This window comes from Scyliorhinus torazame, chromosome 10 (assembly GCF_047496885.1).
Source record: "Scyliorhinus torazame isolate Kashiwa2021f chromosome 10, sScyTor2.1, whole genome shotgun sequence".
Classification (NCBI taxonomy): domain Eukaryota; kingdom Metazoa; phylum Chordata; class Chondrichthyes; order Carcharhiniformes; family Scyliorhinidae; genus Scyliorhinus; species Scyliorhinus torazame.
Genome location: NC_092716.1, coordinates 20,883,787 through 20,897,148, shown reverse-complemented (window position 1 = coordinate 20,897,148; position 13,362 = coordinate 20,883,787). Strand labels below are relative to the sequence as shown.

At 47.9% G+C, this 13,362-nt stretch overlaps 1 protein-coding gene across 3 annotated transcripts in view; it reads left to right on the top strand.

Moving 5' to 3' along the window:
* wwox (WW domain containing oxidoreductase) overlaps positions 1-13,362 on the top strand; it is a 1,140,899-nt gene that overhangs the window by 131,831 nt on the left and 995,706 nt on the right. For all 3 annotated transcript variants that reach the window (XM_072517840.1, XM_072517838.1, XM_072517839.1), the window contains exon 5: positions 11,157-11,263. In XM_072517840.1, the coding sequence (XP_072373941.1) occupies positions 11,157-11,263 (107 nt within the window). The remainder of the gene's footprint in view (positions 1-11,156; positions 11,264-13,362) is intronic.

Here is a 13,362-nt window from a genome sequence, read left to right as displayed (position 1 = left end):
ATCCAATCTCTCCCCATCGCTGCAATTTCAAGCCCTGACAAACTTCTTGTAAATCTCCTCTGTACTCTCTCCACAGCAATTATGCCCTTCCTGTAATGTGACCAGAACTCTAATGAAATTCCAAGGTCTCACTTGCTAACCCCTCTCAATATCTTTTCATTTATTGAGAAGTCCCTTTGCAAAAACGTCCATCGACCATTATCTTTTGTTCTCTGTTACTGAGCCAATTTTGGATTCAACTTGTCACCTTCCCTAGTATTCTATGAGATCTCATTTTTCTGACCAGTTTGCCATGTGGGATCTTGTTAAATGACTTGCTGAAATCTATGAACACAACATCCACTGCACTATCCTCCTCAATCCTCTTTGTTATTTCCTCAAAAAAATCTATGAAGTTAGTAGGACTGGATCTTTCCCAAATAAAACCACACTGTCTACCCCTGATTAATCCGTGCCTTTCTTAGTGACAAGTTTATCCTGTCTCTTAGAATTGTTTCCAATACTTTGCTCACCACTGAAGTCAGACTGACTGGTCTGTAGTTTTCTGGCCTATTCCTCGCACCTTTTAAAAATAATGGTATAACATTTGCAGACCTCCAATCCTCTGGTATGTCGCCTATATCTGGTGAGGATTGGAAAATGTTACTCAGTGCCTCCACTATTTCCTCCCCAGCTTTCTTCAACAACCTGGGAGACTATCCATCTGGTCCTGGTGATTTATCCTTCTTCAAGAATACCAGTCCCTACAGTACTTCCTCTCTCACTATGCTCATTGTATCTAATACTTCACACTCCTCCTCTTTGCCTAGAATTTCTGCATCATTCCTCTCCTTAGTGAAGGCAGAGACAAAATATCCATTGAGAACTCACCTCACATCTTCTGAATCTATCCAAACATTACCATGTACATCTCTGACAGGACTGACCTTTTCCTTGGTTAACGATATTTCTGCAGCATTTGCTTTGAGAATCATAGAATCTCGACTGTGCAGAAGGAGGCCATTCGGCCCATTGAGTCTGCACCGACCCTCCAAAAGAGCACCACATCTAGGCCCACTCTATCGCCTTATCCCCGTAACCTCACCTAACCTTTGGACACGAAGGGGCAATTTAGCATGACAATCCACTTAACCTGCACATCTTTGGACTGTGGGAAGAAACCGGAGCAGCCAAAGGAAACCCACACAGACACGGGGAGAACATGCAAACTCAACACAAACAGTCGCCCAAGGTTAGATTTGACCCTGGGTCCCTGGAGCTGTGAAGTAGCAGTGCTAACTACTGTGCCTTCATGTCATGAGACCTTGCATGTATCCTGTAATAAAACCATAAAATGTAACAGTGAGTTTCCTTCAACATTGATCGTGTAGTAAAACTAAAACATGTAGCTCCACTTTGGTCGAAAGCAAAATGGCACACCTGTCAAGGAGTACACCTAAAGATAAAGGCTCACTTAGTATGATACCAGCGCCTTACATATGAAGCCATGATGTGGAGATGCTGCTGTTGGACTGGGATGGGCACCGTAAGAAGTCTTACAACACCAGGTTAAAGTCCAACAGGTTTGTTTCGAATCACTCGCTTTCAGAGCACTGCTCCTTCCTCAGGTGAGTCATGAGGAGCTGCGCTCTGAAAGCTAGTAATTCGAAACAAACTTGTTGGACTTTAACCTGGTGTTGTAAGACTTCTTACTGTTACATATAAAGTTACTTGATTTATACACTTTGATTCCTTAATAATTGCACACAACTAAAACTATTAAAATGATTAAACATGGATTTCCCTACGTATGAGTAAGCTATAATACTGATTGTATTTCAACGGCACACTTTAAACTGTTTATCCTGAATTTCAGATTCCAATTTCCTTTATGTTGCAGCATTGGTTTATGGCTGGTTGTTAAATTACAATTTCTGACATTAAAATTATTTTCCCATAAACGCTGGGAAAATAGTACATATTCCATATGCTTTGCTTGCAACACAAAATAGTATTATGATGTTAATCCTATATCTTGGTTTAGTGTGGTATTCATTGCATTTCACACAATACTCCATGGACATCTATATGCTTTCTGATATATTTAATAGTGAAGTAGTTGTCAGACAAATTATTCTTCTCACAGAATGTGTACATTTGTCTCATAGAAATTGGTCTTTTTGTTGCGATGTGTTCATAGAAAGCCTGAATCACAGTGATTGGTCTCTGAGAAACCCAGGACTAGTGTTTCTGGCAGCAGTTTGCATTGTTTTTAATATAAAATTCCATAGAAATTTGAGGTTTACTTTGAATAATCAGAATTCTAAGTACAAAGGTACATTATTCCTAGTGTGGAGGAAATCAGAGAAATGCTTGATTAGTTGAAAAATGTTTGAATTAAGAAATCCTTGTGAATATTGTGGCGGTTCAAAAAATAAATGTTTCCATATTTCTTTTAAAAAAAATTTGGAGTACCCAATTCATTTGTTCCAATTAAGGGGCAATTTAGCGTGGTCAATCCACCTAACTTGCACATTTTGGGTTATGGGGACGAAACCCATGCAAACACTGGAGAATGTGCAATCTCCACACGGACAGTAACCCAGAGCCGGGATCGAACCTGGGACCTCGGCGCCGTGAGGCAGCAGGGCAAACCCACTGCGCCACCGTGCTGTCCTTTTTTCCCCCCATATTTCGACGGGTTGCCAATAGCGTGTTGTCCATAATGCAGGTTTGCAGTTCAATATGTAAACTCTTGTATGAGAAATTGAGGAGTGTGATCTTGCCCAACAGATTGCATCTTAACCTTTTTCAATAATGTGCCAAACCAGTGGTTGGAACTTTACAAGAAATAACTTTTTCTTAATTGAGATTTAGTTGATAATGAGCTGAAGTTAAATGAACAGATTTACCTTTCCATTTAGAGTACATTTGGATTGTCAAAAATGGATCCACATCGTTTGGTGAAGTTAAAACTAAGATGGGGCATATTTCTTTGCTGGAGCGAGTTTATTGACTTTATTCGCAGTCAACTCTACTCCAACCTTCCAGTGCCCCAACAATCCCCATTTGTAATGCTTTTGAGCACGATCCCATTTATGGGTGTGCAAATACCCATCACCTATTTAACAATGTAATTGCCATTAAACCGTACCAGCCTCCCCGAACAGGCGCCGGAATGTGGCGACTAGGGGCTTTTCACAGTAACTTCATTTGAAGTCTACTTGTGACAATAAGCAATTTTCATTTCATTTCATTTCATTTTCATAACAAGGTAATTAATAAGACATTGACAGAAAGGGCCAAATTAGTGCATCCCATTTCTTCCAAAGAGCAGTACAGCTGACCAATGGTTTTCACACATCCCAGATGAACTGAATCATAGAATCATAGAATTTGCAGTGCAGACTTCCGGTTGCGGCTATGCGGAGCTAAGTCGCACATTCGGCAGCTCACGCAAAAAACGGACTTTTGGGCTCTTTTCAGGGCCCCCAACGGAATTATTTTGACGTTTCCCACTGTGAGAAGGAGAGTACAATAGTTCCCCGACAGTATATGGCTTTTGCCAGGAGCGGGGCGACTAAAAACGTGGTGGTGGACCCGAAGAAGGTGCAAGGGAAGAAGAACAAAATGGCGGCGGGCGGGGACCAGGCAGCGTGGATGCAGTGGGTGCAGGAGCAACAGGAGGTTATCCAGCGCTGCTTTAGGGAGATTAAAGCGGACCTGCTTGAGCCGATGAAGGCTTCCATTGATAAGCTGCTGGAGACACAGACGGCCCAGGGGATGGCGATCCGCGAGGCCCGACAAAAGATCTCCGACAACGAGGACGAGATCTTAGGCCTGGCGGTAAAGGTGGAGGCGCACAAGGCGCTCCACAAGAAATGGCAGGAGCGTTTCAAGGAGATGGAGAATCGGTCGAGGCGGAAGAACATGCGGATTCTGGGCCTCGCGGAGGGGCTGGAGGGGCCGGTCGTGGGGGCCTATGTGGTCACCATGTTGAACTCGCTGATGGGAGTGGGGTCCTTCCATGGGCCCCTGGAGCTGGAAGGGGCCCATAGAGTGCTGGCGAAGAGGCCCAAGGCTAACGAGCCTCCACGGGCGGTGCTGGTGCGGTTTCATCGGTTCGCTGATCGGGAGTGTGTGCTCAGGTGGGCCAAGAAGGAAATGAAAATGAAATGAAAATCGCTTATTGTCACAAGTAGGCTTCAACAAACTTTACACTTTATTGCATTCTAGCACTGTTACTTGTTTTTTCCTCAAAATATGTGCACCTTGGGGACACTTACAGCAATACTTTTATCAATTTGCCATTTCATTGCAACAGATCCTTCCCCATTTATATACTTGATTTGTTCCATTGTAAGATTACTCCTTAATCAATATACAATGCTTAGATTTTAATCTTAGACACGCAATCTACACATCTTGGTTCTCAACTGTGCTCATTTGAAAATGAAATGAATGAAAAATGAAATGAAAATCGCTTATTGTCACAAGTAGACTTCAATGAAGTTACTGTGAAAAGCCCCTAGTCGCCACATTCCGGCGCCTGTTCGGGGAGGCTGTTATGGGAATCGAACCGTGCTGCTGGCCTGCCTTGGTCTGCTTTCAAAGCCAGCGATTTAGCCCAGTGTGCTAAACAGCCCAGGAGAGGAGCAGCAGGTGGGAGAACGCAGAGGTTCGAATATACCAGGACTGGAGTGCGGAGGTGGAGAAGAGGAGGGCCGGGTACAATCGAGCGAAGGCGGTGCTGCACAGTAAGGGGGGAAGGGGGGACTGCCTGGGAGGGTGGATGAGCAAGAGACAACATGAAGGGTTGGGGAAACTGGCACGTATGGGAGAGAGCCAATGTACAAAGCCATGTAAATATATCATTTTGCCATGTATATATCTTGCTCTGCGCGATTTCTTGTTATTTTGTTACGGGGGGGGGGGGCTGTTATTGTTTGTAAGGTAGAAAAATTGTGTTAAAAAACTTTAAAAAATATATTTTTTTTAAAAAAGGACCGGCACCATTATTTTGAGTCTCCGGAGGAGGCGTGGGCCTTTGTTCAGGCCGAGAAGTTGGACACAGATTGAGGGTCGGGATGGGCGTTTGGGGATTGCGGTTGATATGTTACTTTTTGAGGGGGGGTCCTTTGCTCTTGTTTTTTTCTTTCTGGTTTGGTGAGTGTGGTTAGGGCGGGTTGGGCACTGTTTTGGTTGGGTTGGTCGGGGGGGCTCTTGGAGGGGGGTAAGCAAATGGAACAGGGGTGGATGGCCGGTAGTGTGATGAGGCTCCGCGGGGGAGGGGGAGGCCTGAGTCGGGGGTGAGGGGACTGGGCCTGTAAAAGGAGCTGCGGCAGAGGTGGCCGGGTAGGTGGTTAGGTGACTTTTTCCTGCGCTGAAGACTGGAGGGGGCAGGGCCGGGGCGGGGAATCGAGGATTGTTTCCCGCGCTTGGGATGGAATGGGGAGGTGGAGAGCCTGCAGATGGGGAATGGAAGAGGCGGGTGTGTCACACAATGGGAGGAGTCGAAGGAGAGGCGGGAGCGGCCGGGGTCAGCAGGTTTCAGCTGACTTGCGGAAGTGCAATGGGGGGGGGGGAGTAAACCAGCTAGGAGGGGTCCTAGCCCGGGCCGGGGGGGGTTGCCGAGTCGGGGGTGAGGGGACTGGGCCTGTAAAAGGAGCTGCATCAGAGGTGGTGGGGCCGGGTAGGTGGTAAGCACGGGCTTTTTCCCGCGCTGAAGACTGGAGGGGGCAGGGCTGGGGCGGGGAAGCGAGGGTTGTTTCCCACGCTTGGGATGGAAGGGGGAGGTGGAGAGTCTGCAGATGGGGAATGGAAGAGGAGGGTGTGTCACACACTGGGAGGAGTCGAAGGAGAGGCGGGAGTGGCCGGGGTCAGCAGGAGTCAGCTGACTTGCGGAAGTGCAATGGGGGGAGTAAACCAGCTAGTAGGGGTTCTAGCCCGGTTGGAGGGGGGGGGGGGGTGGAATCGAGTTGCTGCTGCTATGGTCAAGGGGAGCTGGAGCGAGTGGGGGGGGGGTGGTCAAGACGGGGATCTGCCGCCGTGGGGAACGGGCCGGGCGTGGGGTGCGGGCGCGTGGCTGGCCGAGGAAGGGTTATGGCTTGGGGGCGGGTAGCCCCCTGATCCGGCTGATAACCTGGAATGTAAGGGGACTGGACGGGCCGGTCAAGCGGGCCCACGTGTTCGCGCACCTGAAGGGGCTGAAGGCGGATGTGGTCATGCTCCAGGAGACACACCTGAAGGTGGCAGACCAGATAAGATTGAGGAAAGGGTGGGTAGGTCAGGTGTTTCATTCGGTGCTGGATGCCAAAAATCGAGGGGTGGCTATCTTGGTGGGAAAGAAGGTGTCGTTCGAGACGTCGAGCATTGTGGCAGACAATGGCGGTAGGTACGTAATGGTTAGTGGTAAACTGCAGGGAGAGAGGGCGGTACTGGTCAATGTGTATGCCCCGAACTGGGACGATGCGGGTTTTATGCGCCGCATGTTGGGCCGGATCCCAGATATGGAAGTGGGGGGCCTGATAATGGGGGGAGACTTCAACACGGTGTTGGATCCGGCACTGGATCACTCCAGGTCTAGGACGGGTGGGAAGCTGGCGGCGGCTCAGGTGCTGAGGGGGTTTATGGACCAGATAGAAGGGGTGGACCCTTGGAGATTTGCAAGTCCGGGGGCTAGGGAATTTTCATTCTTCTCACATGTCCATAAGGCTTATTCCCGGATCGACTTTTTTATTTTGAGCAAGGCGCTTATAGCGTGAGTAGAGGATACTGAGTACTCGGCAATAGCCATTTCGGATCACGCCTGCATTGGGTGGACTTAGAGCTGGGGGAGGAGAGGGACCAGCGCCCGTTGTGGCGTTTGGAGGTGGGGTTGTTGGCGGACGAGGAGGTGAGTGAGCGGGTCCGAGGAAGCATAGAGAGGTACCTGGAGGCCAACGATAACGGGGAGGTCCGAGTGTGGATGGTATGGGAGGCGCTGAAGGCGGTGGTTAGGGGAGAGCTGATCTCCATTTGGGCCCACAAGGAGAGGAGGGAGCAGAGGGAGAGGCTGGTAGGGAAGGCACCGGGGCTGGACGGTTTCCCGGTCGAATTCGGTAAAAAATGTATGGACCTGTTGGGCCCGTTGCTTGTTAGGACCTTTAATGAGGCAAGGGACGGGGGGTGGCTTTGCCCCCGACGATGTCCCGGGCACTGATCTCCTTGATCCTGAAGCGGGACAAGGATCCCCTGCAGTGTGGGTCTTACAGGCCGATTTTGTGCTAAATGTAGATGCCAAGGTGATGGCGAAGGTCTTAGCCACGAGGATTGTGTGCCGCAGGTGATCCACGAAGACCAGACTGGGTTCGTGAAGGGGAGGCAGTTGAACGCAAATGTGCGGAGGCTTCTGAACATTATCATGATGCCGGCGAGGGAGGGGGAGGCGGAGATGGTGGTGGCGATGGACGCTGAGAAAGCCTTCGATAGGGTAGAGTGGGGGTACCTGTGGGAGGTGCTGAAGAGGTTTGGGTTTGGGGAGGGGTTTATCTGGTGGGTCAGGCTGTTGTATGGGGTCCCAATGGTGAGTGTGGCCACGAACAGGAGGAGGTCTGAGTACTTGCGGTTGTACCGAGGGACGAGGCAGGGGTCCCCCCTGTCCCCCCTGCTCTTCGCACTGGCGATTGAACCCCTGGCTATGGCACTGAGTGAGTCGAGGAACTGGAGGGGGTTGGTGATGGTGGGGAGGAGCATAGGGTCTTGCTCTATGCAGACGACTTGCTGTTTTATGTGGCGGACCCGGTGAGGGGAATGCCGGAGGTAATGAGGATCCTCAGGGAATTCGGGGATTTCTTGGGGTACAAGCTCAACATGGGGAAGAGCGAGCTGTTCGTGGTTCACCCAGGGGACCAGGAGAGGGGGATTGGCGAGCTCCCACTGAAAAAGGGCGGAGAGGAGCTTTAGGTATTTGGGGGTCCAGGTGGCCAGGAGCTGGGGGGCCCTGCATAGGCTTCATTTCACAAGGCTGGTGGAGCAAATGGAGGAGGAGTTCAAGAGGTGGGACGCGTTGCCGTTGTCCTTGGCGGGTAGGGTGCAGTCAGTCAAAATGACGGTGCTCCCAAGGTTTTTGTTCCTGCTCCAATGCCTCCCCGTGTTTATCGTGAAGGCCTTTTTTAGGCAGGTCAACAGGAGCATAAAGGGGTTTGTGTGGGCGCGAGGGACTCCGAGGGTGAGAAGGGTGTTCCTGGAGCGGAGTAGAGATAGGGGGGGGCTGGCGCTGCCCAACCTCTGTGGGTACTACTGGGCCGCCAATGCGACGATGGTGCGCAAGTGGGTGATGGAGGGGGAGGGGGCTGCATGGAAGAGGCTGGAGACGGCGTCCTGTGTGGGTACGAGTCTGGGGGCGCTGGCAACGGCGCCGCTGCCGCTCCCTCCAAGGAGGTATACCACGAGCCCGGTAGTGGCGGCTGCCCTCAAAATCTGGGGGCAGTGGAGGCGGCACAGGGGGGAAGTTGGGGCCTCGGTGTGGACCCCAATACGGGGGAACCTCCGGTTCGTCCCAGGGAGCACAGATGGAGGGTTTTCGGGGTGGCACAGGGCAGGGATACGAAGGTTGGGAGGCCTGTTTGTGGATGGGAAGTTCGCGAGCCTGGGTGAGTTGGAGGAGAAGTATGGGCTCCCCCCGGGGAACACCTTCAGGTACTTACAGTTAAGGGCATTTGCCAGGCGGCAGGTGGTGGAATTCCTGCGGCTACTGCCACGCACAGTACAGGACAGGGTGCTCTCGGGGGGGGTGGGCGGGAGTGGGGAAGATCTCGAAAACTTACCAGGTGATGCAGGAGGCCTCGGTGGTGGAGGTGAAAGGTAAGTGGGAGGAGGAGTTGGGAGAGGCGATCGGGGAAGGGACGTGGGCCGCTGCATTAGGGAGGGTGAACTCTTCATCTTCGTGCGCAAGGCTCAGCCTCATACAGTTTAAGGTGCTGCACAGGGCACACATGACCGGGACAAGGATGAGCCGGATTTTTGGGGGTGAGGACACGTGTGGTAGGTGCTCATGGAGCCCAGCAAACCACACTGGCATGCCCAGTGCTGGAGGAATTTTGGAAGGGCGTAGCGAGGACGGTGTCGAGGGTGGTAGGATCCAGGGTCAAACCGGGCTGGGGGCTCGCAATATTTGGGGTGGCAGAGGAGCCGTGAGTGCAGGAGGCAAAAGAGGCCGGTATTCTGGCCTTTGCGTCCCTGGTAGCCCGACGGAGAATTCTTCTTCAGTGGAAGGATGCGAGGCCCCCTAGCGTGGAATCCTGGATCAGCGATATGGCAGGGTTCATTAAATTGGAGAGGGTAAAATTCGCCTTGAGAGGGTCGGTACAAGGGTTCTTCAGGCAGACTTCCTGGTAGAATGGTAGATATTGGTCAATGGCAGCAGCAACTCCGGGGAGGGGGGGGGGGGGGGGTTACTTTATTTTTGTTTATTTCACTGGGGGATCTGAGGGGGTGTATTTATTTGCTATGTTGGCTTTGTGTTAAGTCGGGGTGTTAATTTATTATTTATGTACAGGGGGAGGGTTGTTTTTTTTTTTACTGCGTTTTGTATTTAACCCTGTTGTGTTCCTTTTTCATTTTGTTATTGATATTCTGTGAAAACCTTAATAAAAATTATTTAAAAAAAAAAGAATTTGCAGTGCAGAAGGAGGCCATTCGGCCCATCGACTCTGCACCGGCCCTTACAAAGAGCACCCCTGAAGCCCACGTATCTACCCTATCCCTGTAATCCAGTAACCCCCACTTAATATTTTTTGGACAGTAAGGGCAATTTAGCATGGCCAATCCACCTAAACCGCACATCTTTGGACTGTGGGAGGAAACCGGAGCACCCGGAGGAAACCCACGGACACGGGGAGAACGTGCAGACTCTGCACAGAGTGTGGCCCAGCCGGGAATCGAACCTGGGACCCTGGAGCTGTGAAGCAACTGTGCTAACCACTATGCTACCGTGCTGCCCATGAAGTATGCAATGCTCCAGACATGTTCAGTGAATAACATTTCAAGGGGAAAAAAACATAATCTGTGACAAACTGTATGTGCTGATTATGTTAACATGGCCATTAAAAGATCAACGCTGTGGCTCCCATTGTTATGTATGCCATGAATTGTCTGAGCAGGGGTTCATAGGATTTTAAAAAGGCTATTAATTGGGAGGGTAATCTGAAACCACAGGCTTACGTAGACCATTGTTGGCTCACTAAATGGAAAACTGAATCAAATATCCATTGAATTGTTCTGGATCAGAGCCATGTCACTTTCACTTTTTTAATATCTTGGATGGATTTTAAGATACATTTTTGTGATCCCGTTCCACATAAAACCAGATTGAACTGAACTGTTATTAACTGTTATGCATGTGGGGGTAATGTTGAGCAATTTTGGGATGATTCCCAAGATACTGAAAAGTAATTTTTCCCCAATTGCAGTGGGAAGAACTGAGCCGAAGACTGACAATAGGCAGTCACGCTAAAGTTTTAGAAGACTGCATTTAAACTGTAGCAAATTATTACTTCGAGTGTTGGCCAGATTTTGGCAGGAATTTGCTCCCATTTGCTATAAAATGACTGAAAAGATAACTTGGAAAGATTGTAGAGCTGGCAAGTGACTAGTATAGAAATAAATAGTAGTGAACTATTATATAGTTTATAATAAACTTTTGGTGAATTTGCATGTCTGCTATTATCCCTTTGGGTACTTTGCTCCTTTCACAAATGGGAACCAATGTTGCAACATCAAGGAAATTGAAATCCTCAATTCAAAATGAACAGAATTAAAAGTGGGAAATGTAGAGCTTGTGTGTGCACTGTTGTTTTGGCAAAACATTGTACTTGTCGGAGATAATACTCCCTAGTTTTGAAATAATTGATCAATGCCTACTGTTTCTCAGAGAAAATTACTCTGTTAACATGTATGATAACATCTTTGCATTAAAGCACTATTATTGGTCAAAGTTACCTGATAGATTTTGTCGCGAGTTGGTAAGTTGCGCTCTTAGGACCCTCATGTAAATCGGCGCTTTTAGATTGTGAAGCCCCATAAAAGACGTTACAAAATTGTTGCTGATTCAAGTAGAGATGTGTGAAAGTATGGAAACTGCACTTTCCCCCAAGCCCCAAAACATATGTAAACGATAACAATGTTTTTCTTGGTAGGTTATGAAACTGCACGCTCTTTAGCTTTGCATGGAGCACAAGTTGTCCTAGCCTGCAGAAATCGAGCTCGAGCCAGTGAGGCTACACAAAAGATACTGGAGGAATGGGTGAGTGCTTCCATGTCGTGTGCAAACAAGACTTCACTACACTTAATTCATCCATGCTCACTAATAAGTCTATTTATTAAATTCTTCTTTTTGGACCCGAGATCCTCAAATTGCACACTGAGATTTGATCTGTCATAAATCCCAATTGTTCAAGGGGAAGGCTAAGTTGATAATAGCTCAACTGTGGAATACTTATAGTGATCATTCTTATGACCATTTTAAAATTCGAAATACAAGGGATAATTCCATGATCTGTATTCCCAGTGGGGAAGCTATGCTCACTAGGAGCATTGGTTGCAGATGGGGCTAGATCATTGTTGTACTGATTTTGCCCTCTGCCCCCCCAAATGGTGGCTCCCCAATGGGATTACAGGATTATCACAGTTATCCAAGAATCTCATTAGAAAATTCCAAGACTGCAGCAGTGTAAAACCATGTTAATTGAACAGTTAATGTAAAAAAACGGAAATTCATAAATCTATGCATAAGAAATATGTTATGTGCATTTGAATTTGACATTCCTGGGATGATATTTCAGTTTGGCAAAATGTATCAAATGTCAGTTTCCCTTTTTTTTATGTTCAGCCAACTAAAACTCCCAGTTGCAAAACAAATGAACTGTATGGGCTGCGTGTTTTCATGGTTTCTTTGAAGAATTGAACTCCAGGAAGATTTGAATATTTGTTGTTTCACAGAATTGTGTGTTATTTTGGACAAAACTAAATGCACAAGGTACATTTTCCAATGAACGTCCTCCACAGTTAACAGGTAAACGGAGGAGAAATGGTTGAAAATATGCCAGTGTTTCCTCTTTAAGAGCTTCTTTCCATTCTTGAGGTTACACAGCACAAAATGTTACTGCATGTCAGGGTAGCAGCATTATAGCATCCCTGAGCTAGTTGGTTTTAGGTAGTTACTAAATAATACATTCTTAGCTAATTGGGACAACAAATGTAAACTCCAAAATCATATTGTTATTATACAATGGAGTACTCTTGTCTGTTGCAATTGGCCATCCGGAAGACTGACAAAATGTGGGAAGAGACACTAATGGGACTATGCTCTAATATGACTTACATTCCTGCAGGATTGAGTTTTCCTCAGGGGAAACTTGTATGATACAGCTGCAATAAAAATAAAAATCACTGTGCAGCCACTTTTCTTTGCAGTGCCTATTGCTGCAGTTTTGTAAACATTTTTATTAGATTGCCAATTTAAAGGGAGCACTATTGTTTCTTGGGGAGATGTGACTACTGTGCATCTGGCACGTTTGAGCTCGGGATCTGAGCACCAAAGGCATTCAAACATGTTCTGTGATTGCTCTCCTTGTGGCTTCAAGACAGTTGATATTTTGCAGTTGGACAGAAAGATTATAAGTAGGAAAATGATCATGAAAGAGATCATAATAAGCTATCTCCATTTTAAAGTACGATGGGAGGTTATTTGCAGGAGGAAAGATACTTGAATGGTGCCATTTTCTGAATTGACATGAGTTTGAGCGACAAAACTTTAGGTTGTGTTTCGAGAGAGGTTATTCTCCACCTTTGCTTGCAGTCCCCACGTGTGAAAAGCTGATTAGTTACTTTTATTTTTTTTCCTTCTTCTTGGATCTGGAGCTTCCAGTGACTGGATTAATGAGGAACCTTACACAAAACCATGGCTGGAACTTTCCGGTTGTTTACGGGTCCCGCCGATGGCACACTTCCACTGCCGGTTTCACGGTGACGAGGGATGAAATCAAAGGGCAACCCCGTTGATGCGGCTGGACCAGAAGATGCAGCCACCAGCTAATGGCGGGGCTGCCTCCCCAGTGGGTTGTGCGACAATACCACCCATGTCTTGACACTTCATGGAGCAAGGGATCAGTACAGCATTGCACCACAATGCATTAAGTTGCAATTATTTGGAAAAATATTTTCTTCCCTATTTTCCGGAGCCAGTGCTAACCTGCTACTAAAACCACGTGCAGGCATCTGCTCTCAGCTCTTAATATTCTTTCAGTTGCCAAAGATACCCAAGAGTTTCTGTGACAATTCCCGACCTAATTTCATTGCATTCACCCCTCAACTGGTGTGACTTGGATTGGAAATTTAGCGGAG